Source organism: Triturus cristatus, chromosome 10, assembly GCF_964204655.1.
Source record: "Triturus cristatus chromosome 10, aTriCri1.1, whole genome shotgun sequence".
NCBI classification, from domain to species: Eukaryota; Metazoa; Chordata; class Amphibia; order Caudata; family Salamandridae; genus Triturus; species Triturus cristatus.
Window position 1 is genome coordinate 138,859,734 of NC_140593.1, and position 28,000 is coordinate 138,887,733.

The following is a 28,000-nucleotide window of genomic DNA, read 5'->3' on the forward strand; positions in this document are numbered from 1 at the left end:
AAAAGTACAAGCAAGAGCTATGTGAATACATACAAACTTTACCATCTGAGAGGTTAAAAGTACAAGCAAGAGCTATGTGAATACACACACCCTTTACCATCTGAGGGGGTAAAAGTACAAGCAAGAGCTATGTGAATACACCAACTTTACCATCTGAGGGGGTAAAAGTACAAGCAAGAGCTATGTGAATACACACAAACTTTACCATCTGAGGGGGTAAAAGTACAAGCAAGAGCTATGTGAATACACACAAACTTTACAATCTGAGGGGGTAAAAGTACAAGCAAGAGCTATGTGAATACACACACCCTTTACCATCTGAGGGGGTAAAAGTACAAGCAAGAGCTATGTGAATACACAAACTTTACCATCTGAGGGGTTAAAAGTACAAGCAAGAGCTATGTGAATACACACAAACCTTACCATCTGAGGGGGTAAAAGTACAAGCAAGAGCTATGTGAATACACACAAACTTTACCATCTGAGGGGGTAAAAGTACAAGCAAGAGCTATGTGAATACACACACCTTTTACCATCTGAGGGGGTAAAAGTACAAGCAAGAGCTATGTGAATACACAAACTTTACCATCTGAGGGGTTAAAAGTACAAGCAAGAGCTATGTGAATACACACAAACCTTACCATCTGAGGGGGTAAAAGTACAAGCAAGAGCTATGTGAATACACACAAACTTTACCATCTGAGGGGGTAAAAGTACAAGCAAGAGCTATGTGAATACACACACCCTTTACCATCTGAGGGGGTAAAAGTACAAGCAAGAGCTATGTGAATACACAAAAAACTTTACAATCTGAGGGGGTAAAAGTACAAGCAAGAGCTATGTGAATACACACAAACATTACCATCAGAGTGGGTAAAAGTACAAGCAAGAGCTATGTGAATACACACAAACTTTACCATCTGAGGGGGTAAAAGTACAAGCAAGAGCTATGTGAATACATACAAACTTTACCATCTGAGAGGTTAAAAGTACAAGCAAGAGCTATGTGAATACACACAAACTTTACCATCTGAGGGGGTAAAAGTACAAGCAAAAGCTATGTGAATACACACAAACTTTACCATCTGAGGGGGTAAAAGTACAAGCAAGAGCTATGTGAATACACACACCCTTTACCATCTGAGGGGGCAAAAGTACAAGCAAGAGCTATGTGAATACACACAAACTTTACAATCTGAGGGGGTAAAAGTACAAGCAAGAGCTATGTGAATACACACAAACCTTACCATCAGAGGGGGTAAAAGTACAAGCAAGAGCTATGTGAATACACACAACCTTTACCATATGAGGGTGTAAAAGTACAAGCAAGAGCTATGTGAATACACACAACCTTTACCATCTGAGGGGGTAAAAGTACAAGCAAGAGCTATGTGAATACACACAAACTTTACCATCAGAGGGGGTAAAAGTACAAGCAAGAGCTATGTGAATACACACAACCTTTACCATCTGAGGGGGTAAAAGTACAAGCAAGAGCTATGTGAATACACACAAACTTTACCATCTGAGGGGGTAAAAGTACAAGCAAGAGCTATGTGAATACACACAACCTTTACCATCTGAGGGGGTAAAAGTACAAGCAAGAGCTATGTGAATACACAAACTTTACCATCTGAGGGGGTAAAAGTACAAGCAAGAGCTATGTGAATACACACAACCTTTACCATCTGAGGGGGTAAAAGTACAAGCAAGAGCTATGTGAATACACACAAACTTTACCATCTGGCTGCACAGTTACTATTGAAGGGTGCACGCCCCAAAAGTACCTACAATTCTGCCTCTAAACCCAACTTGAAGGTGCACTAAGTCTGCCATGCTGGCAGAATGCCACATTTGGAGTGGATTGCATGAGTGTACAATTCCACCAATCCTGCTCTTGTCAGTCGGAGTGAGGAATTTGGTTTTGGAAAGTGCGCTCGCTGTCTATATTCATTCAACTTAGGTTGAAAACCACCGGAGAAGTATTATTTTTCACACAAACGCCCCACAATAACTATCTAGAATTCCAAATTTGGTCTTTTAACAACTTTTGAAATTCGTCCTAGCTCATATCACTTTGGGCTCGTAATGTGAAATAAGCATAGATCTGAAGTAGACTTACTCAATGAGTACTTATTATTATTGTTATTATTATTAGAAGTCCTAGTAGTAGTAGTGGTATTTATAATTCAATAAGCAATTATTATTATTGTTATTATTATTATTATCACTAATAATAATATTAATAATATTAATAATGCAAATAAGTACTCATTGAATCATGATATATACTGATTGATTGTGATTATTATTATTAATAATAATATTAATACAAATGATATTAGTAGTAATAAGATGATGATGAAGAAAAAGAACAATCATCATTATCATCATCATCATCATCATCATCTAATGTCCATGTGAGCATCACGTAGAAACATCTGAACTGTGTTTGGGCGCTGCTAGTTTATATTTTCTTAAGGCGCCTTTTCAAGCTTGAGCTTTGGAGCTGTTTTGTGTGATCCGTGTCAGTGTGCCATGATTGTCTTTAGATGTAAGCCATGGACTTCACTGGTCGTGCCATGATTGTCTTTAGACGTAAAGCCAGAGTATTATCTTGCAGTTCACTGATCTTGCCATGATTGTCTTTAGATGTAAAGTCAAAGTATTACCATGGACTTCACAGTTCTTGCCATGAGTGTCTTTAGATGTAAAGCCAGAGTATTACCATGCACGTCACAGGTCTTGCTATGATTGTCTTTAGATGTAAAGTCAGAGTATTACCATGCACTTCACAGGCCTTGTCATGATTGTCTTTAGATGTAAAGCCAAAGTATTACCATGCACTTCACTTGTCCTGCCATGATTGTCTTTAGAACTAAAGCCAGAATATTACCATGGTATTCACAGGTCTTGCCACAATTGTCTTTAGATGTGAAGCCAGAGTATTACCATGGACTGCACAGGTCCTACATTTCTTGTAAGGCTGTCAGAGCCACGATAGCTGTTCCAGGTATTAAAGAGTCTACAAATGACATTCTGCAGGGTATAGAATTCCACAGTCATATGTTAGAATATACCATATATTTATGATATCTTAATTTATCTGTGATTTTGTTTCATTTAGAGCCACGTCCAGCATGAAGAGGCTGGCGCCCTTTTTCATCTTCTTCATCTGGATGATCTCTTCAATGACATTGGAAAGTGGTAAGGGTCTCTCGTTCATTTCTATTTTTAACAATAGCACTAGTTAGAATTTGATCATTGGCTTGAATTATTATGATCTATCTTTTAGGAAGTGTCTTCTTTGGTAAGTCCTGAGTATAAACTCGCAATTATGTTTTCGGTTCAACAAGGTCACTTGTGATTTTTTTTTGCCATTTTTGCATTTTTGAGGATTTAGTAAGGGAATACTATTAAAATATTTAAGACCCATTGTTGCAGAGGGAGATCATGCACATTAATAGGATACAGCCTTAAAATATATTTTTTTTAAACTCAGTGTATGACTGACTTTATCAGGGGATGTTGCACAAAGTTCAGAAGGCCATAGCCTGGCATCTGGTTAGTAGTTAACTTTGTGATGAATCCCTTCCCTATAGCAATATGACTGTTTTAGGTCCCTTTTTCCTAATATCCTGTTTCACTAGGTCGCTCAGTCATCTGCGGTCTGTACCATTAACAGAGATCCAGCCTTCTAATCAGATCCAAGTCTGGTGGCTAAGAGTAGTTCTGCTATAAACCTTGAAACACTCCTAAAACTCCTGCTGTTTGTTTGCATAGAGTATGTGTAACTAATATTATAATTGTTACCTCACTGATGGACCCTCTTTTGAAGCCACTCAGGGCCTTCCACTAGCCCTGTAGCAACCTGTCTGAAATACGGCGATTCTTTCCTTTCATATATATATCTATCACTTGACCTGTGAACCCATTTTTTGCCATATTGTGTGTCAAGAACATGGTGGAGAATTTCTCCCGTTTTAAGCACATTCCGGGATCATGCCTGGGTGAAATCCATTTGCACTAGCAATTTCTCACCTGCTACGTATTTCCAATGTGTTTCACCTGACATACATATAAGTATATTTACATACAGTTTTTCCTTTATTTTATTTTTTTGTGGTGAGGCACTTGCTACTCAATTGCATGACAAAAACGACATTCCTTTTAATTTTGTATGTTTTCAAAAATCTCCTGACTTACATAGTCTTTTTTATTGTGACTGATGAGATGGCACACATTTCTTTTGTGCCCAAAGTCTTTTTCTTATGTTGTTTTTTCTTATCCCTCCACTGTGCCACAATGTGTAGTTCCCAGCTTTGACAAAGACGTCCTGGTCGAAATGCGTCAGCTATTCAAATAAAATGTTTTTGACCTACCTGGAGTGCGAGCTGTGTTCTTCTGGCACGGCGTGGCTGCTTAATCAAGGACTTCTTAAGTATATATATATATATATATATATATATATATATATATATATATATATATATATATATATATATATATATATATATATATATATATATATATATATATATATATATATATATATATATATATATATTACCTACTGGCGGTCGCCAGTAGGTAGTTATAGTTAGGACCCCTTTTCCATAGGAAAACCTCAACATTCTATTTTGAATAACTTTGGCGCCGGTCGATGAATCCTCGCGAATTTCTCAAAATAGGTGGGGCGCTACGCTCCGCTCCTACCCTGAAAGTCTCGGGGGGATTAGTCAAGCGGGGGCTGAGATAAAAGGGGGGTCCCAAAACGCGTTTTTCCCATGCATTTTTCCATAGGACCTTTAGAACGAGCTACAGTCCGAACGGCTGAACAGAATTACTAGAAATTTGGCAGAGAGGTAGTCCCTAGGTCAAGGAAGTGCCTTTTGTAGGTTTGGTGTAAATCTGTTCAGTAGATTCTGAGAAAATAGCCTTTAAATCAATATATATATCTGAGCCCGCTTACGGTACGCTTACCGTACGCTTACCGTAAGCGTACGGGGGCGTGCGCGAGCGCGATTCTGATTGGCTCTTAGATCTTAGTAAACATTCGAATCGGCCGAAACCAGGAAGCGGCGTCCGCCATTTTGTCTCTCGCACTGAGTGTTGTTTATCAAACATGATGGCCAAAAACATGTTACGGGGCTGTTTTGACAACTCCCTCCCACATAGTCATGTTGAGGGAGTCCCCAAACATCCCCCAAGAGCAAAAACGGTTTTATTTTTTTTTCGGCAATTTCGCCGAGTACGCTTACCGTACGCTTACCGTAAGCGTACGGTAAAAAAATAAAAATAAAAAAAACACTATCCACACTTACCCCACCCCCTGTGCTTTTGGTGGCCGTAGGCCACCCAATGTACATGGCTTATTAATAGGTAAAAAAAACTAAATTTTGGCAACATGAAATTATAAAATCGAAATAAAAAAAACACTATCCACATTGACCCCACCCCCTGTGCTTTTGGTGGCCGAAGGCCACCAAATGTACAGGGCTTATTAAAGTTGATAAAAACCGTGCACGGAACGAACTGCGTTAAGTGGGCGCGCACGCCTCGAATGGCGTAAAGTAACTTAGCATTTAAAAACCGTACAAATTCACTGAAAAAACCATAGGTTTCACACACGTTATAGTTAGGAATTAGCATTTAAAAAACCTTGCAAATTCACTGAAAAAACCATAGGTTTCACACATGTTATAGTTAGCGGAAATTTTACTGATAAAAAACCTGTGAAATTGCCCCGTTATAGTTAGTGCTGGCAACTATAACTCACGCGACCGCAATCTTCTGCTGATGACATATGTGTCTTTATGAAAAAAAAATATTTGTAATATATGTATAGCTAAAAATGTATGGAAGAAGACATGGGCAAATAAGTGTCTAAATACAGTATTAGCATCAGCAGAGGATTGCGGTCGCGTGAGTTATAGTTGCCAGCACTAACTATAACGGGGCAATTTCACAGGTTTTTTATCAGTAAAATTTCCGCTAACTATAACATGTGTGAAACCTATGGTTTTTTCAGTGAATTTGCAAGGTTTTTTAAATGCTAATTCCTAACTATAACGTGTGTGAAACCTATGGTTTTTTCAGTGAATATATATATATATATAGATATATATATCTATCTATATATATCTATCTATATATTCACTGAAAAAACCAAAGGTTTCAGGGGCGTTATAGTTAGGAATTGGCATTTAAAAAACCTTAGAAATTCACTGAAAAAACCATAGGTTTCAGGGGTGTTATAGTTAGCTGGACATTTCCCTCGTACAAAACCCTAAAAATTCCCCTGTTATAGTTAGTTCAGCTAACTATAACTTGCGCCCCCGCAATGCACTGCTGATGACGTCACATATTACATCACTCATGACATGGTCAGTGACATCACTGATGACATCACTGATGACATCTCAAATGACATCACTGATGACATCACTGATGACATCATCCATTGAGTATGTGTTTCTGAACAGTTTTAATATGTTTAATATATATAGGGAAAGGCCTGTTGAAAAATAAGTGGGTGTACAAGTGTGTGAATGGATGATTTTCTAGGTGCGTAACTGAGTCTATAAGTGAGTCATTAAATGTATCTTACTGCAGACTAGTGACTAAACTGTGTGAATGTCTGTATGTGTCTGTGTGTTGGTGTATAAGTGGCTGCATGGTTTTGTGAATAGCTATATGAGTGTCTATATGGGTCATTGATTGGTTGTCTGAGTATCTGTATGGGTGGCTGAGCATTTGTGTGGGTAGGGTGTGTGTGACTCTGTGACTAGATATGTGAGTGGGTGATTCAGTGGGTGCATGGTTTTAAGAGTGCATCTGTGATGGACTGTATGGTTGGGTGAGTGTATGTATGGGTGTGTTAGTGATTGAATGTATATCTCAGTTGTACATGTGTCAGTAACTACATATGTGAAACGCAGTGTATATGTGTGTAAGAGTATATAACTATCTATATGTGAGAGTGTGTGATTTTGTGAGTGGCTGTATGCACCATAGTGCAAGGATATCTGTGTCATGTGCTGTTTGTTTTTCTGCAGGAAGACAAAGAATGTGTTATTATTTTTATGAGTAAGTGAACTTGAGTGTGTTTAACTGTATAGGTGAGTAAATTGGACTGTGATTAATTATTTGCATGACTGACTAGATGTGTCAGTACCTCAATGGATGATTGGCGGTGTGTGAGTGTCTATATAGGTGTATAAATGCACAGAGTGACTGTAAGTATGAATGACTGTACAGGTGAGTGAGTGGACATGTATGTAGACCTAAAAGTCAATGAGTGGGTGTGTAGTTATTGGTATTGGAGTATCTATGGTTGTCAAAATGGCCGTTTGAAATTTTGAGTCGGTGTATCAAAGGTTATATTAGGGTGTGAGAAGATGCACTAATTTATCACATGGATGACGTCATCAGTGATGTCATCAGTGATGTCACTGACCATGTCATGAATGATGTAATATGTGACGTCATCAGCAGTGCATTGCGGGGACGCAAGTTATAGTTAGCTGAACTAACTATAACAGGGGAATTTCTAGGGTTTTGTACGAGGGAAATGTCCAGCTAACTATAACACCCCTGAAACCTATGTTTCTTTCAGTGAATTTATAAGGTTTTTTAAATGCCAATTCCTAACTATAACGCCCCTGAAACCTGTGGTTTTTTCAGTGAATTTCAAAGGTTTTTTAAATGCTAATTCCTATCTATAACTTATCTCTGAAGATATCATGTTAAATGATTTTGATTGGATTTCTATATTTTTCAAATTCAGTGTGTCAATTTCATTAATTATCTTTTTTTTAAATACTTTTTTATCACCATTTTTTAAACTTATTTTTTCAATTAATTCTTTTAAAAATTAAAAAATATTATTTGAACTTAATGGGTTTTTCAAACATATTTTTTTATATTTTTCAAAATATTTTTTTAACTATATGTGCAAAACTGTATTTTATATATATATATATTTTTTTTTTGGATCCGCGCACCCTATGCGCACCGTTCTCGATCCTATCGCGTTGGATGCACGGGTCCTCTCGCTGTGGGTTCGCGGATCCAAGGGAAAAAAAATGAAATTGTTGGGAGATAAAGATTAAGCTTAAGTGTTTTGTTCTTGAGTGACTCTAAAAAGAGCCGTGGTGTTCATTGAGAGTTTTTTCTTAAACTCCTAGGGATAGTGGTGCTTGTCTAGAATCACACTGTGAGTCTGTGTGCATTTGGGAACCACTGTGAGAGAAGCGTTTGGTAACATTGTGTATTTGCTGACAGATAACTGTTTTAAAACCTGTCATGTTGTGAAGTTTTAGTAGCATTAGAAGACAGTTATGGCTTATGCTTTGATTAAATGAGTCAGGCTTTGACACAAAAGTGCAGTCTTGAAATATGTACTGGTCCGATCATTTTTGTCAACAGATTGAGAAAGCTAGGAAACATGTGAATAAATCTGTTTCTGCTTTTCTCCGAGACTATAGAATGGGGTCCATTTACAATAACAATCTGCGCTTTTATATGCAAGAGATGTATAGGAGAGATGGAGTACTCTTTACTGATGAAGGAAACAGAGTCTTCCTCAACAACTTTAGACTCTGTATAGGTACTTACATATAAGTACCAAAAACTCTCAATGAACACAACGGCTCTTTTTAGAGTCACTCAAGAACAAAACACTTAAGGTCAATCTTTATCTCCCAACAATTTCATTTTTTTTCCCCTTGGATCCGCGAACCCACCGCGAGAGGATCCGTGCATCCAACACGATAGGATGCGCGCACCGTGCGCGCATTACGCCGTTTTTTTTTTTTTAAAAAGGGGGCCCCAGAGGGTCCTTCTGGGACCCCCTAAGCACCTCTAGAGGGTCAGAGTATTTCCACTCTGCCCCCTTTATATGTTTTACATACTTTTTCCCTTTGCTTCTTCAGCCTCGCTTCTACCGAGGCAGAAAATGGCCGCCAACAGTTCCTGGTTTCGAATGTAGAGAGACACTCGACAGCCAATTAGCATTCAGTGGGCGATCGGGAGGGTGCGCGCTCGGTTCGGGGAGGATGCGCTTACGGTGCGGTCCGCGGATCCTACGCGGCCATAGATATCACTAACTTTTTTACCCTCATTTTCTCAGGAACTACTGAACAGATTCACAACATATATGCAAAAGGCACGAGTCCGAACTGAGGACTACCTCTTTGCCAAATTTGGTGTCATTCCGTTCAGCGGTTCGGGCTGTAGCTGCGGCAACAGATCCTATGGGAAATAGCATGGGGAAAACGCGTTTTGGGACCCCCCTTTTTTCTCAGCCCCCGCTTGACGGATCACCGCAAAACATTCAGGGTAGGAGCGGAGCGGAGCTGGCCAAAAGTTTGGAAAATTTTGCGAGGATTCGTCAACCGGCGCCAGACTTATTGGGAATAGAATGTTGTGGATTTATATGGAAAATAGGTCCTAACTATAACTATCTGTATTAAACATTTAGAAAGAAGCATTGAGCAGTTCTAGGCAATAACAAACTGAGGAATGGTTTTATTGATGTGCAGTATATATTTATTGTATTTATACAAAATATTATATATATGCTTATTTGCACATGGCCAGCATTTGGTATGATCAAAAAGATTTTAACATTGTGAGATTGAGCTGCTATTTTGCATAATGCAATTTTAACAACAACAGTCTGTTTTCTATATTTATTGTATGCACTGGCGCTTTAAAAATGGGGAAGCCTTGTGGGCTTGTCATGTGATCAAGGCCTGCACAGGCCGAAACGCGTCATGGTGGCACAGCGCACAAAGCAAATGAAATAATAAAAGATTCAGCACAAAATAACTGGAGTCCGTTCCTGTTTCTGGAGGTAATGAACTGTGGAAGAAAAAGGCTACTTCATATAAATATATATATATATACATATATATATATATTATCTACTGGCGGTCGCCAGTAGATAGTTATAGTTACAACCTAGTTTCCATAGGAAATCTCAAAATTTTATTTTGAATAACATTGGCGCCGGTTGACGAATCCTCGCGATATTTTCAAAACAAATGGGGTGCTCCGTTCAGCTCCTACCCTGAAAGTCTCGGGGTGATTCGTCAAGCGGGGGCCGAGAAAAAGGGGGGGTCCCAAAACGCGTTTTCCCCATGCATTTTTCCATAGGACCTTTAGTCGCAGCTACAGCCCGAACGGCTGAACAGAATTACGCGAGCGCAATTCTGATTGGTTGTTAGATGTCAGTAAACATTCGAATCTGTCAAAACCAGGAAGTGTCGGCCACCATTTTGTCTCTCGCAGTCTGAGGGGGTGAAAAAAAAAGGTGGAGAACGTGAACAGGGGGCAGAGTGGACAGTTCCTGACCCCCTAGCCTTGGTCAGGGGATCACAGAAGGAGCCCCAAGGGAGAAAAAAACTATTTTTAATTTTTTTTTAAATCACGAGGTGCGCGCACGGCACGCGCACGGCACGCACTACGAACCGGGGGTGCTCGGTACGCGAAGCGCACCGAGCGCCCACAGCGCGCGCACCGTGCGCGAAGAGCACCGTGCGCGCACGGTGAAAAACCTGAATTTTTTTTTTTTTTATAAATACATAACTTAGCCTTTAAAAAACCGTACAAATTCACTGAAAAAACCATAGGTTTCACACACGTTATAGTTACGAATTAGCATTTAAAAAACCTTGCAAACTCACTTAAAAAACCATAGGTTTCACACATGTTTTAGTTAGCTGGACATTTCACTCGTAAAAAACCAATGAAATTCCCCCGTTATAGTTAGTGCAGGCAACTATAACTCACGCGACCGCAATCCTCTGCTGATGACGTCAAATATTACATCACTGATGACATATGTGTCTTTATGAAAAATAAATATTTGTAATATATGTATAGCTAAAGATTAATGGAAGAAGACATGGGTAAATAAGTGTCTAAATACAGTGATGTAATATCTGACGTCATCAGCAGAGGATTGCGGTCGCGTGAGTTATAGTTGCCTGCACTAACTATAACGGGGGAATTTCATTGGTTTTTTACGAGTGAAATGTCCAGCTAACTATAACATGTGTGAAACCTATGGTTTTTTAAGTGAATATATATATAGATATATATTATCTACTGGCGGTCGCCAGTAGATAGTTATAGTTAGGATCGTGTTTCCATAGGAAATCTCAAAATTCTATTTTGAATAACTTTGGCGCCGATTGACGAATCCTCGTGAAATTTTTAAAACTAATGGGGCTCTCCGCTCAGCTCCTACCCTGAAAGTCTCGGGGTGATTCGTCAAGGGGGGGCGGAGAAAAAAGGGGGGTCCCAAAATGCGTTTTCCCCATGCATTTTTCCATAGGACCTTTAGTCGAAGGTACAGCCCGTACGGCTGAACAGAATTACTTGAAATTTGGCAGAGAGGTAGTCCTCAGGTCAGGGAAGTGCCTTTTGCAGGTCTGGTGTCAATCTGTTCAGTATTTCCTGAGAAAATAGCATTTAAAAGCATATAAATATCTATACGCGCGCACCGTGCGCGCACTGTGCGCGCACGGTGAAAAACCTTGAAAAAAAAGCATTTTAAAAAACTTACAAATTCACTTAAAAAACCATAGGTTTCACACACGTTATAGTTAGGAATTAGCATTTAAAAAACCTTGCAAATTCACTTAAAAAACCATAGGTTTCACACATGTTATAGTTAGCTGGACATTTCACTCATAAAAAACCAATGAAATTCCCCGGTTATAGTTAGTTCAGATAACTATAACTCGCGCGACCGCCACTCTATCACAAAGATGATGTCATCAGTGATGTCATGAGTGATGCCACTGACCATGTCATGAGTGATGTAATATGTGACGTCATGAGCAGTGGATTGCGGGCGTGCGAGTTATAGTTATCTGAACTAACTATAACGGGTGAATTTCATTGGTTTTTTACGAGTGAAATGTCCAGCTAACTATAACATGTGTGAAACCTATGGTTTTTTAACCCCTTCGATGCTGCGCAGATTCCGCCGCTGTGCTGACGGAATCTTGCGCGGGCGTGGTCATGACGGAATGGTTCCGTCATGAGCACAGCTCAACCGTGGGTCATGACGGAACCATTCCGTCATGAGCACCGAAGGGGTTAAGTGAATATATATATATATATGCCCTGTAGGCAGACTAATGCATGTTTCATGTTTGGTCAGTATTTTCAATATTGCTTTAGAGATGCACTGCCCTAGTGGGCTTGTTGCTCAGCTGCTAAGCTACATATAAAGTGCAAAGAGATATCTCAATGTGAATTCATACTAGTATATATATATATATATATATAGATATATCAACGCTACAAGGTGCCCCACAGGTGAGGAGCACTCTGCATCAGCACAATTCAAATTCCAGGTACGAACACCGCCTGGCTTGCCGATAGATTAAACAGCTGTCCCGTTGTTAACGCCGACGCGTTTCGAAGTATGACTTCTTCTTCAAAGGCTTCAACGGTAAAGGTGCGCATTTCCAGTCACTAATACGCCCTCATTTATGCTTGATTGCACGCCCACAAATGGGCCGTCCGTAATGAATTCTGTGCAGTGCATCCTGGGGGTAGTAGTGCCGGAAAATCTCTTCCCACAAATGGTGCACTAATATACTGTTAGTGTTTAAAAGTTCTCAGATGAACCTCAGCAGGCCGTGCATGTTCTTATCCTATGCCGGTGCCCCACTTCGTGGCTCTTTGTATAATGAACCACGTGGCCCCCTTGTTGAGCGGGGTGGTGCTCCTCGGCGGCTGGGACCGCCGCCTAACATCAATCTACATTAAACAGCTGTCCCGTTGTTAACGTGTGGTAAATAATTTAATTACCGGGACTTAATTTGATACAGAAACATAATAAAAATAGCTCAGTAAATAAGAGGCAGAATCCGTGGTATTAGAGGTTCGGAATGGGCTTTATTCCAATGGACGATTCGAATCGGTTGCTCCAAGTTCCATCACCACGAAGGTTCAGGAAGTGAAGTACATACTTTATTGATAATTAATCACTTTTATACAATAGGCATTACAGTGAAGCAAATGCAAGAGGCGTAACAATTGATAGTGTAGATAAGAGATACATACGTAGCAAAAAATAGGCGTAACTGGGTGTGATTAAAGAACGTCATCAGATGTGATGTCATAATAGGGTGGTTCCATGAGAGAATTTCGCAATGTCAGCAGAAATACTTGGCAGAAATGCGCGCGCAGCAGCATGACGTGTGATTGACGTGAAACTAGGGGGTGAAGGGGACTTGACATTTAGCTCTACATGTGGCGACAGAAGTCTGGAGGGTCAAGTCAACCTAATCCCAAATCATATCTAACATCCTATGTTTAAAGAACTATGTTATCCAAAAGAGAGGTCTCTTAGAGTAGAATCTTATTCTATACTGACTATACTGACTGTTAGTGCGTGTACAAGCGTCTAAGTGTCTACACTAGATGCGAGGGCAGAAGTCTTCCATAGTAATAGGGCTATGAATTACTTGCATAAAGACAGAGAAGCCGGGCCTTTGCTCGGTAGCTGGAAGAATGTTTACTTAGACTACTAGACAGGAATGCATCGGGCAGGGAGCGAAGCAGATAATTTCGAAGGTGAAATACAGTTTTTGGCAGGCAACAGGCTTCGTGAGCCGCGCAGGGAATGAGACAAAGTTCATGGTCACAGATGCAGGCTCAGACTGGAGCTTTCAGAGGCAGAAGGCAAGAAGAGCTTGATGACAGAATCAGGGCCTACTTGCCTGGACTGTAAAATGGCATAAGTGAACCATATAAAGCCGGTGGCCTTTCATACTTAGGAATGGAATATCCGGCATATTCATGGCGGATCTGAAAGAGGACATGTTGACGGTGGACGCACATGTGTTTGCGTCTTCATAACTGGAACTGGAGGGAACATACATGTACTTGTGATTCATACATGGAACCGTTGGGGTCCAAGATAGGGGACATAACTGATCAGAAAAATCCATATTTCCACATTCCCTCCTTGTCCCCTACTTGCCCGTTAAGAGATATCAATCTTCATCAATCCGTTGATCTGTTCATATAGCATCATTTGTTCTTCTTTTTTCTTCTGGGATGAATGAAATCTTGGTGGTGGAATACACGATGTGGCACACAGACCACAGATCGCTGGTCCACATTGTAGACATAGACAGCAACTGAATAGTATGAGAAGGCCAATACCTAGGAAGGATAGGACCTTCCATCCAAAGGTAGATAATACACTCCAAAACCAACCGGACCAAGTCCAGGTGCCTGGATTCTGGTGTATCTGGCTTACAATCTTATGAAGGCGAGTTATGGCTTTATATACAGATGGCGAATTTTCTGGTATGAAAATGCAACAGCTTGATCCGATGACCCTACAGGCTCCGCCCCTATCGGCCAGGATGACGTCAAGGACAAGACGATTTTGAAGCACAACAATCCGCATAGCAGACTGCTCTTCTGTTAAATTGCCTAAGGCGGAAATAGTTTCGTTCACTACTGCTTCAAGGGTTCTAGTTAATCTACGTATCAGCTTACTATTGGTAACTGTACCTATATAGGGAAAGAGACCTTTATTGAAATCTGTATATTTTTCCCATGCTGTTTCAGTGTAATCGACTATTGGGAGATCTCTCCTTTCTCTATTGTGTACTAAATGAGTATTTCTGTGATAATCAGGAGGAGCTAGGAAAACTGGTGGCAAAAGGAATCCAATGTAGCAGGTACCATCCCAATCTAGAGGCAAACGTACATATGCCGTCTGACCACATATGAAATAGGAATGGCGGGAAGCTCTAAATGTAGACTTGCCCTGATCACTAAATTCTACTACAGTGGTGCATCTACTATGGCCCATATGTATGGAACCATTCTTTCTTACACATAATTCACCTTTTACTGGAAATATTGACATAGCGGGCAAGATTGGAGTAGCTTCGGATTCGACATTTAGGATCATAAGATTAAGCGTAAAATTACCTAATCCATACACTTCATTTTCTAGATCAGTTCCTGTTCTCTTGGGAAGTCCCTCCTTGTTAGGATAGCAGACTTTAAGTAAAACTAAGTTCAAATTTCCCCATACCCAGTTATCTTGATAAACTGCAGAATTCGAATCTAGGGAATTAATTAAACTAAACCATGCTCCACAGGAGCCGTTGTGTGTGAACGGGTATGGAAAGAGAGGTAGAATTCCTTTATAATTCTGATAGGGAGGGAGTCGGCCACATATCCAACAATTTGTAGCATTGCTAACCTGATGGGAATGATGTAACATACTAATAAACGTGTTATTGCGCAGCGCAAATCTATAAGACAACTCAAGCGGAGGTAATTCACTAAAAGAATGTTCAGCAGTAACATTATAAACGTGTCTAGAAATAGGATAATATATATGCAACAATATACTTGCAGTAATTATCAAAAGACTTAAGAAAAACAAAATTAATAACGTCACTGTGCAATGACTACGCAGTGATTTACAGTACGCATGTCGTTTCAACATTTTTCGGGTGTGTTCTCTATTCAGGTCTAAGGGATACATGTCAGAGACAATTCAACCGCTTCACCTTGGAGAGGACTTAAACAATCAAATTGCTCGACTGATTAGACCTGAGTTTTAGTTTATAATGTTCATGATTACTCGTTTCAACCAAAGGAAGTTTTGAGTCAATGGGTGAAGACACACAAGGTGTGGTATTTACATCCGATGGTAGTCCATGAAATTTCTTGATATGACTTGAATGTACCCAGCCTTTCCTGCCCTCGATCTTCACGGCTGTCCTTGTGGTGAGCAAGACCAGTTGCGGTGACTTCCACCTAGGATCCAGCTGAGTCTTTCGATCAAAGTTCCTCACCAGGACCAGGTCCCCCGGAATTACGTCATGGGGTTTCACCTCAGTGTTGTCGGGAAAGGCTGCAGCTACCTGTGAACGACAAGATTGTAGTGCAGACGTCAAGGAAGCCAAGTAATCTGTCAGCATATTACAGTCAATATCAGTTATTTTGCGTGGTATGGGCGTCCCCCACATATTTGGTGGTCTGCCAAAGATCACCTCATACGGGGATAGCCCTGTTCGAGAGTGTGCTACCATTCTCATGTAAAAGAGTGCAACGGGTAACGCTACTACCCAGTCGACACCTTTCTCTCTGCATATTTTGGACAGCCTGATTTTCAGGATCTGATTATGTCTTTCTACGAGACCTGCTGCCTCGGGGTGTCGGACACAGTGGAATTTCCACTGATAGCCTAACAAAAGTGAAACGTGTTTCATTAATTCGGATGAGAACGGCTGGCCGTTATCTGAGTAGACAACACGTGGTAAACCGTATCGTGGGAAGAATTCTCGAACCAACTGTTTGGCAGTAGTCGGGGCAGTGTAATCTGAAACCGGGTATGCCTCTGTCCAACGGGAAAGAGCACAGACAACTACGAGAACATATTTGAATCCTCGACATCGTTCCATCTGGATATAATCCATCTGGAGGACTTCAAAAGGGTGATCAGGAGGCTGAAATCCACCCTGTTCTACAGGTACGCTTTTTCCTGGGTTGAACTGACAACAGATCATACAGGTACGAACTTTTTGTTTAGCTGCTGCTCGTAAATGTTTATTGAACCAAATGTGTTGAATGCTATCTAGCATAGCTTTCTGTAACATTTGTAACATTTGTGATGGGGTGTTACCTTGCCAGGTACTCTCGAATTTTAATACTCTATTCTTCACTTGGGGTAAGGAATTTTCAACTAATTTTGTCACAAACAGATGTGGGTATGATTCGCTACTTGCTTTTATGCCACTATTTATACCAAAACATTTTTCAAATCGGGCATAGAAATCACTAGTGTCTTCATCTTGCTTTTGTTTACAGGCTGAAATTGTACCCCAGTCTTCCTTTTTCGTAGTTAATAAACGTGGCAGTACCTGTACTAGTAAACCTGGTAGTGCTTTAGTTTTATCCCCAAGCCCTGCTCCTGCAGTTCGGGCCTTTTCTTCTGCTTCTAATGCTGACCATTCTATCTTTTGGTCTCCCACCTCCCACTCTTTTTCCTTGAGTTTTTCATAAATGCCAGCAGGCATTAATACCTTTAATATTGTCATAATGTCGGGATAGGTATACTCTCCCATGAGTAACATGTCTTTAATTTCTCGGTGGAAACCCGCTGGGTCTTTGTCATGACTGGGTACCACTTTCTTCATTTGTAACAATTCTATTTTCGATATGGGCGTATATACAAATACACGTTTAAACTCATTGTCCTCGCCTTTTATTGGGTGTACTTCTCGCAAGGGATTCTGTCTGTCCATGTAATATGTGGTTCTTTCCTTGATGGGCAGTGAGACATGTTCTGGGCATACAAAGAGAATGTACTGCTTTCTTGATTCTAGTATTTCTTTAATTAATTTAGTACCTGAACCTCTCCATCTATTTGTGAGTAATTCAGTCAATATATCAGGTAAGGGACCAGGATCTGAATGCTGACTCTGATATAGTATAAGGAGTTGTTGAATCATATAAATCCCAGCTAAAGGCTGTTCATCTGGGGTGAGATTCAAAAATGTGTGTGCTACTGTATCATCACCATACTTTCCGGGACTGTCAACCCAATGAACGGCTGACCTGGCTAATTCTTGTTCATCCATAGAATCGAGAAAATGATAACCCCTTCGTTCTCGGAGTAATTTGTCAGCGGCTTGGAACGAATGCTCGGGGGACCTTATATTTATTATAGGTGTTTGGAAATTCCTGTTATTATCTGAACATATCGGACGTATCGGGTCAATAAAACATCTAGTACTATTACAAGATCTTCCTCTACCTACATAGGCTATGGTGTCTGACTGTCCTGTGGGCAGTCCTGATCCTTCCTCCTCGCTTTGTTCGAACTGGTCTACTGCTAATCTCTCTTCGTGTAGGCGTTCTATTTCTTTACGGATCTTTCGGCACATGGCTATTATACAATTTTGCTTATCATGTCTCCCTTCTGATATATTCTGGCTCCATCTGGTAAGAATTTGCATTGCTTCCGGGTCTACCCCCGGTCGGTCTTGATTTCTGATCACACAATTTATGAGGAAACGTAACAGTTCCCCCTGTATCTCCACTTTCTGGTATTCCATAGCTCTATTAATACATTCAGAATCTCGCCCTGTTTGGACAAAATGATATATATTATCTAGATGCACAGTCATTCCTGGTATCTTCCCTAAATACACCGCGGCTCGTCTGATACGTAATGATGCCATGATCATTTCGTCCTCTTTGCCGGGCACAGGGTCATATCTACAATCTATAAGAAGTTCTTTAAGCGTGCGGGCATTTATGAGTTTGGGGGTACGTGAATGTGCTGATTCTTGAAAGGTAAGTTTATTTACTCTGGGTGGCGTAGAAAAAATGTTGGTAGCACCTCCCGTAGCCCCATCTGGGGTATCGGGCGTGAAAGGATTCGTTGAACGCGATACAGCAACTATAGGTGTGGGCACAGCTATAGAAGTAGCTGTAGGAACAGATGTAGAAACAGATGTGCTTGCCGGAACTTGTGTCAGGATTTGTTGCTGTAGAGATACAGATACTGGATCTTGGCGTTGAACCTCCCTGGCAGGCGGTCTATGTGGGGCGGGATTAGCATACTCGGGAGCTGCGTCATCTAAATATGAGGAAAGAAAGACATCTTCTGCGGTTCTAGGATGCCCCTTAGGATGTATTTTTATTGGAAACAATGGGGGTGGCAAGTCTTTTGGTATTTCCGGAGTAGCCTTAGGTAATCCCTCGGCCAGGAGGGGATACATACCATTCATAAGGGCATTTCTTTGTCTGTCTATTTGTTCTGATTTCACTCGTGTACCTTCTTCAATTAATAGATTTTCTCGGACTTTATTTGAATTCTCTTTATTTTTCTCTTCCTGTTGGAGTGCTTTTTCTGTACGTCTATGAGATTCTTTACGCCATAACTCAACGGCGTCTTTCTGTGACTGTCTGACTTTCCTTTTCCATAACTCTTCCTCTACTTTCATGATGCACTCTGCATCCCAGGTCCCAGCTGCGGGCCACCTCTGACTTTCTGGTAATTCCTTGGTGTAGTCTACCCATAAATCAAGAAATAATATAGCGTCTAAGCCGTGTTTGTGATACATGAAGTACCCTGGAGTGTCCCTAGGAGGAATAGGAACGGCTTCTTCGAGTACCCCTTTTCTTGTTGTGATCTGTCTTAATTTCGAAAAGAGCGGCATATTGAGAACTGATCTGATACTTGATCTTGAACAAACTTAATACAAATAAACACAATAATGAACAGTCATTCATACCACAATATGCAGAACGTATTTAAAACATTTAACATTTAACATTTAACTGAGCAACAATGATGATGACGATCTAAGGAAAACTTAATCACTAAACATAATACTCGGCATTATCTGGATTATTCTGAATTTATATACTTGATATACTAGATATACTGCTAAACAGTACAGATACACTGCTGAAACAGTGCAGACCGGATTTGTGTACCCAAACCCGTCTTGACCGGCACAACCTATGTGCACGTCAGAACGCCTCCCCAGTAATGGTACTCACCGGGTAGCTCGGAACGGAAGGCCTCGGAACGGAACTGAACTGGACCGGACTGGACTCGACTCGAAAACTTCGGACACTCTGGACACCTGAAGGGCCTCTGTATACCTCGGATCTTGCTCTCTCAGCTAGGCTCTGGTCGGGATACTTCGCACTTCTCACCGCCTCGTCTGGGTGTTGATCGCAGCCTCAGTCGCCCCCGCTTGACCGGAGGGAGATACAGGAAATCCTGCTGGTACGCGTTGTTGTCCGTCCAGCTGTGGCAGGAGACCGGGCCTGCAACGCACCGCCGGCGCGTGAGATGAGAAAGTGTCCCTATTCGGGCGCCATTCATGTGGTAAATAATTTAATTACCGGGACTTAATTTGATACAGAAACATAATAAAAATAGCTCAGTAAATAAGAGGCAGAATCCGTGGTATTAGAGGTTCGGAATGGGCTTTATTCCAATGGACGATTCGAATCGGTTGCTCCAAGTTCCATCACCACGAAGGTTCAGGAAGTGAAGTACATACTTTATTGATAATTAATCACTTTTATACAATAGGCATTACAGTGAAGCAAATGCAAGAGGCGTAACAATTGATAGTGTAGATAAGAGATACATACGTAGCAAAAAATAGGCGTAACTGGGTGTGATTAAAGAACGTCATCAGATGTGATGTCATAATAGGGTGGTTCCATGAGAGAATTTCGCAATGTCAGCAGAAATACTTGGCAGAAATGCGCGCGCAGCAGCATGACGTGTGATTGACGTGAAACTAGGGGGTGAAGGGGACTTGACATTTAGCTCTACATGTGGCGACAGAAGTCTGGAGGGTCAAGTCAACCTAATCCCAAATCATATCTAACATCCTATGTTTAAAGAACTATGTTATCCAAAAGAGAGGTCTCTTAGAGTAGAATCTTATTCTATACTGACTATACTGACTGTTAGTGCGTGTACAAGCGTCTAAGTGTCTACACTAGATGCGAGGGCAGAAGTCTTCCATAGTAATAGGGCTATGAATTACTTGCATAAAGACAGAGAAGCTGGGCCTTTGCTCGGTAGCTGGAAGAATGTTTACTTAGACTACTAGACAGGAATGCATCGGGCAGGGAGCGAAGCAGATAATTTCGAAGGTGAAATACAGTTTTTGGCAGGCAACAGGCTTCGTGAGCCGCGCAGGGAATGAGACAAAGTTCATGGTCACAGATGCAGGCTCAGACTGGAGCTTTCAGAGGCAGAAGGCAAGAAGAGCTTGATGACAGAATCAGGGCCTACTTGCCTGGACTGTAAAATGGCATAAGTGAACCATATAAAGCCGGTGGCCTTTCATACTTAGGAATGGAATATCCGGCATATTCATGGCGGATCTGAAAGAGGACATGTTGACGGTGGACGCACATGTGTTTGCGTCTTCATAACTGGAACTGGAGGGAACATACATGTACTTGTGATTCATACATGGAACCGTTGGGGTCCAAGATAGGGGACATAACTGATCAGAAAAATCCATATTTCCACAAACGCCGACGCGTTTCGAAGTATGACTTCTTCTTCAAAGGCTTCAACGGTAAAGGTGCGCATTTCCAGTCACTAATACGCCCTCATTTACGCTTGATTGCGGTCCCAGCCGCCGAGGAGCACCACCCCGCTCAACAAGGGGGCCACGTGGTTCATTATACAAAGAGCCACGAAGTGAGGCACCGGCATAGGATAAGAACATGCACGGCCTGCTGAGGTTCATCTGAGAACTTTTAAACACTAACAGTATATTAGTGCACCATTTGTGGGAAGAGATTTTCTGGCACTACTACCCCCAGGATGCACTGCACAGAATTCATTACGGACGGCCCATTTGTGGGCGTGCAATCAAGCATAAATGAGGGCGTATTAGTGACTGGAAATGCGCACCTTTACCGTTGAAGCCTTTGAAGAAGAAGTCATACTTTAAAACGCGTCGGCGTTAACAACGGGACAGCTGTTTAATCTATCGGCAAGCCAGGCGGTGTTCGTACCTGGAATTTGAATTGTGCTGATGCAGAGTGCTCCTCACCTGTGGGGCACCTTGTAGCGTTGATGTCAGGCGGCGGTCCCAGCCGCCGAGGAGCACCACCCCGCTCAACAAGGGGGCCACGTGGTTCATTATACAAAGAGCCACGAAGTGGGACACCGGCATAGGATAAGAACATGCACGGCCTGCTGAGGTTCATCTGAGAACTTTTAAACACTAACAGTATATTAGTGCACCATTTGTGGGAAGAGATTTTCCGGCACTACTACCCCCAGGATGCACTGCACAGAATTCATTACGGATGGCCCATTTGTGGGCGTGCAATCAATCATAAATGAGACGTATTAGTGACTGGAAATGCGCACCTTTACCGTTGAAGCCTTTGAAGAAGAAGTCATACTTCAAAACGCGTCGGCGTTAACAACGGGACAGCTGTTTAATCTATCGGCAAGCCAGGCGGTGTTCGTACCTGGAATTTGAATTGTGCTGATGCAGAGTGCTCCTCACCTGTGGGGCACCTTGTAGTGTTGATGTTAGGCGGCGGTCCCAGCCGCCGAGGAGCACCACCACGCTCAACAAGGGGGCCACGTGGTTCATTATACAAAGAGCCACGACGTGGGGCACCAGCATAGGATAAGAACATGCACGGCTTGCTGAGGTTCATCTGAGAACTTTTAAACACTAACAGTATATTAGTGCACCATTTGTGGGAAGAGATTTTCCGGCACTACTACCCCCAGGATGCACTGCACAGAATTCATTACGGACGGCCCATTTGTGGGCGTGCAATCAAGCATAAATGAGGGCGTATTAGGGACTGGAAATGCGCACCTTTACCGTTGAAGCCTTTGAAGAAGAAGTCATACTTCGAAACGCGTCGGCGGTAACAACGGGACAGCTGTTTAATCTATCGGCAAGCCAGGCGGTGTTCGTACCTGGAATTTGAATTGTGCTGATGCAGAGTGCTCCTCACCTGTGGGGCACCTTTTAGCATTGATATCTATATATCTATATATATATATATATTATCTACTCGCGGTCGCCAGGAGATAGTTATAGTTAGGACCTATTTGCAATAGGAAATCCGCAACATTCTATTCCCAATAAGTCTTGCGCCGGTTGACGAATCCTCGCGAAATTTTCCAAACTTTTGGCCAGCTCCACTCCGCTCCTACCCTGAAAGCTTCGTGGTGATCCGTCAAGCGGGGACCGAGAAAAAAGGGAGGTCCCAAAACGCGTTTTCCCCATGCAATTTCCCATATGATCTGTTATCGCAGCTACAGCCCGAACCGCTGAACGGAATGACACCAAATTTGGCAAAGAGGTAGTCCTCAGTTCAGACTCGTGCCTTTTGCATATATGGTGTGAATCTGTTCAGTAGTTCCTGAGAAAATTAAGGCAAAATAGTTAGTAATATCTATGGCCGGATCCGCGGACCGTACCCGCACCGTAAGCGCACCCTCCCCGAACCGAGCGCGCACCCTCCAGATCGCGCGCAGAATGCTAATTGGCTGCCGAGTGTCTCTCTACATTCGAAACCAGGAACTGTTGGCGTCCATTTTCTGCCTCGGTAGAAGCGAGGCTGAAGAAGCAAGGGGAATAAGTGTGTAAAACATATAAAGGGGGCAGAGTGGAAATACTCTGACCCTCTAGAGGTGCTTAGCGGGCCCCAGAAGGACCCTCCGGGAGCCCCCCTTTAAAAAAAAACGTCGAAATGCGCGCACGGTGCGCGCATCCTATCGCGTTGGATGCACGGATTCTCTCGCGGTGGGTGCGCGGATCCACGGCAACGTTTTTTGAAAAACAACAAGAAATCATTGGTTGTATGACAACTTTCTACACTGAAAGGTAGGGTGTATATGTTTGTTTTTTAAAGGTATGATTGTTATTGGTTAACAAAAACAGATTGTAAGGAACATTATATATGATAAGCTGATCTGTTGAAAAGTCAAGCACACTTCCTGCCTTGTGTAGGAACATTGTGTGCTGAACTTGTGACCTGTGAGCTCAGTGCAGTGTCCCATGACCTGTTTCTATGGTAACAGGCAGAAGGCAGATTGGGGGAAGGGTTGAAATGTATTTCAGTTGGAAAGTGTTGAAATGTTTAACCAATAGAAATGTGTGTTTGCTTTTGAGTTTATGTGCGAAGGATTGTGATTTGATGTTTGCATGTATATGTGTGGAAAATGAAAGGGAAACTTTTTCATTCTTTGCTTTTGCTGAGAGGTGCACAGTGCAGAGATTCTGTAAAGGAAAATATGGTGAGTGATTGATATACTCCTTAATCTACAAAATAACTTGAAAGATGAGTTATTTAATTGTGAGGGGATGTATGTAGACTATTTTGATTTTAATCAGACTGATGTATTTTTCCTGCTAAAGTGTAGGGAGTATTTTTTTTCTCTACAATGTGTGTGCATGTAGAAACCATTCTGTGATAAGCATTTGTGGTTTTCATGTGTTTGTAAACAGATAACTGTGCAGTTTTTATATTTTGGTAGAATTAGAAACCAGTCATTGTTTATGAATTTGTGAAATGAGTTATGTTATGTTTCTATACTAAAATGTAGTACTACTTCTAGATGAATAAATGTGTTTTGATATAGTGCAAGGGATAGTGTTGTTTGTCTAGAATCACACAGTGAGTCTGTGTGCATTTGGGAACCACTGTGAGAGAAGCATTTGGTAACATCGTGTATTTGCTGACAGATAACTGTTTTAACTTGTCATGTTGTGAAGTTTTAGTAGCATTAGAAGACAGTTATGGCTTATGATTTGATTAAATTAGTCAGGCTTTGACAGAAAAGTGCAGTTCTGAAATATGTAGATTGTGTGCAGTTCCCTTACCAGTTGCACTGTAGTGAATGAGTTTTGGTAAACTCCTAGGGATAGTGGTGCATGTCTAGAATCACAGTTTGAGGTAGTGTGTATTTGGGATCAGTGTGAGAGAAGCATTTGGTGATATCATGTATTTGCTTACAGATAACTGTTTTAAAACCTGTCATGTTGTGAAGTTTTAGTAGCATTAGAATCCAGTCTTTGCTTATGCGTTGATTAAATGAGTCATGCTTTGACACTGATGTGCTATACTTAAATATGTAGATTGTGTTCAGTACCATTAACTCTTCCAGACTAGTGAATGAGTTTTGGTAAACTCCTAGGATAGTGTTGATTGTCTAAAATCACACTGTGAGTCTGTGTGCATTTGGGTAAGGATTGTGAGAGAAGCATTTGGTAACATCGTGTATTTGCTGACAGATAACTGTTTTAAAACCAGTCAGGTTGTCAAGTTTTAGTAGCATTAGAAGACAGTTATGGCTTATGCTTTTATTAAATGAGTCAGGCATTGACAGTAAATTGCAGTCGTGAAATATGTAGATTGTGTGCAGTTCCCTTACCACTTGCACTGCAGTCAATGAGTTTTGGTAAACTCATAGGGATAGTGGTGCTTGTCTAGAATCACACTGTGAGTTAGTGTGTATTTAGGATCAGTGTGAGAGAATCATTTGGTAACATCATGTATTTGCTGACAGATAACTGTTTTAAAATCTGTCATGTTGTGAAGTTTTAGTAGCATTAGAATCCAGTCTTTGCTTATATGTTGATTAAATGAGTCATGCTTTGACTCTGATGTGCTGTACTTAAATATGTAGATTGTGTGCAGTCCCCTTACCCCTTCCACAGTAGTGAATGAGTTTTGGTAAAGTCCTAGGATAGTGTTGATTGTCTAAAATCACACTGTGAGTCTGTGTGCATTTGAGTAAGGATTGTGAGAGAAGCATTTGGTAACATTGTGTATTTACTGACAGATAACTGTTTTAAAACCTGTCATGTTGTCAAGTTTTAGTAGCATTAGAAGCCAGTCTTTGCTTATGCGTTGATTAAATTAGTCAGGCATTGACATTAAAGTGTAGTCGTGTAATATGTAGATTGTGTGCAGTTCCTTTACCACTTCCACTGTAGTGAATGAGTTTTGGTAAACTCCTAGGGATAGTGTTGTTTGTCTAGAATCACACTGTGAGTCTGTGTGCATTTGGGACCACTGTGAGAGAAGTGTTTGGTAACATCGTGTATTTGCTGACAGATAAGTGTTGTAAAACATGTCATGTTGTCAAGTTTTAGTAGCATTAGAAGACAGTTATGGCTTATGCTTTCATTATATATATATATATGTTGTGAAGTTTTAGTAGGATTAGAATCCAGTCTTTGCTTATCCGTTGATTAAATGAGTCATGCTTTGACACTGATGTGGTGTACTTAAATATGTAGATTGTGTGCAGTACCATTAACTCTTCCAGAGTAGTGAATGAGTTTTGGTAAACTCCTAGGATAGTGTTGCTTGTCTAAAATCACACTGTGAGTCTGTGTGCATTTGGGTAAGGATTGTGAGAGAAGCATTTGGTAACATCGTGTATTTGCTGACATATACCTGTTTTAAAACCGGTCATGTTGTGAAGTTTTAGTAGCATTAGAAGCCAGTCTTTGCTTATGCTTTGATTATATGAGTCAGGCTTTGACATAAAAGTGCAGTCCTGAAATATGAAGATTATGTGCAGTTCGCTTACCACTTCCACAGTAGTGAATGATTTTTGGTAAACTCCTAGGTATAGTGGTTGTTGTCTAGAATTACACTGTGAGTCTGTGTGCATTTGAGAACCACTGTGAGAGAAGCATTTGGTAACATCGTGTATTTGCTGACAGATAACTAATTTAAAACCTCTCATGTTGTCAAGTTTTAGTCGCATTAGAAGGTAGTCTTTGCCTATGCATTGCTAAAATGAGTCAGGGTGTGACACTAAGGTGCAGTGCCATGTACTATTCTGTTCACTGTGGCAGAACTGAAAATTTAAAAGTTTTACCTAAGCACTGTCCTAGAAGTAGTCTGATTATTTAGTCAGTTTCTAAGTACCAAATAGACTGCTTCAAATGTCTATGCAGTATGCATGTAGTGTTCTAACATACTATACCCTTGTCTTTTACACCTTCAATTCCCTAGTCAGTATCCATACACTTCCAGGAAACATCCTGTCACTTCCTTTGCAGTCCTCTAGAGACCCATTCAACAGCATGTACTAATCCATTCACTGTGCCAAAACCCAAACACTTATAAATTCACCATGAGACTCTCTTTCCAGTACTCTAATGATTCAGTCACTGCCTAAGTATTCATGCACTGAGCCAGGTCTTAGCACATGGACTTCTTCAAACCCCTATCCACTATGCATGCAGTCCTCTAAGCACCTACACACTTGTCTTTCACACCTTCAATTCCCTAGTCAGTATCCGTTCACTTCCAGGAAATACCCTGTCACTCCCTTTGCAGTCCTCTAGTGACCCATTCAGCACCATGTACTAATCCATTCACTGTGCTAAAACCCAAACACTTATAAATTCACTAAGATACTATCTTTGCAGTACTCTAATCATTCAGTCAGTGCCTAAGTATTCATACACTGAGCCAGGCCTTAGCACACGGGCTGCTTCAAACCCCTATGCACTATGCATGCAGTCTTCTAACCACCTAGACACTTGTCTTTCACACTTTCAATTTCCTAGTCAGTATCCATACAGTCCAGCACTTGTGACTGCCTTTGCACTCCTCTAGTGACCCATTCAGTACCAAGTACTAATCCATTCCCTGTGCGAAAAGCCGAGCACTTATAAATTCACCTAGGCACTCTTCTTGCTGTACTCTAATCATTCAGTCAGTACCCAAGTAGTCATGCAGTGAGCCAGGCCTTAGCACATACACTGCTTTAAATGCCTATGCAGTATGGATGCAGTGCTCTAATCACCTACACAGTTGTGTTTCACACCTTCAATTCCCTAGTTAGTATTCATACTCTTCTAGCAAACACCCTGTCACTCACCCAGTGTGTCTCCTTATAGTACTGTAATCATTTAGTCAGTTAGCATGTAGTCTTTTAGTGAGGTAGGCTTTAGGGCATGAACTGCTTCAAAGTAGTATGCACTATGCATGTAGTGTTTTAAAGATCGTCACACTTGTGGTTCTCGTGCAAGATTGTTTGGATGAAGGGTCCTTAGGTGTTTCATCATACTTGCTGTGCCGCACGAGTATTTTTTGTTAGGATCCCCTCGTAACAGAACTCTTTGGCAAATCTTGCGAATGAAGAAGGTGGCATTGGTCTTGGTTTGCCCCTTGGGAAAAGTTAAAAATTTCTTCACCACTGAAGAAAAACGTTGTGGGCTTGGTGCCTTCTGCAAAAAAAATTCCTCAGATTCGGTAAATATTTTAAAGCGGCAACATTTACAGTTTTTGTAAGTTAAACTTATAAAATGATGTTAGCTGTACACATTTTATATATCTGTGATTTGTTTCTTGTGGTATTTTGTTGAGAATACCATGTTGGTTTTTTTAAACAATCTTTCTGATTTTCCAGGTCTGTCGTCGACATCCGTGGTTCCCA

The 28,000-nt window shown here is 41.2% G+C and overlaps 1 protein-coding gene across 1 annotated transcript in view; it reads left to right on the top strand.

Moving 5' to 3' along the window:
- The window catches only part of LOC146789044 (collagen alpha-6(VI) chain-like), a 788,523-nt gene that overhangs the window by 166,858 nt on the left and 593,665 nt on the right, over positions 1–28,000 (top strand). Inside the window, exon 2 of the mRNA XM_085631022.1 lies at positions 3,128–3,207. Within this exon, the coding sequence (XP_085487148.1) occupies positions 3,141–3,207 (67 nt within the window). The 5' untranslated portion in view covers positions 3,128–3,140. The remainder of the gene's footprint in view (positions 1–3,127; positions 3,208–28,000) is intronic.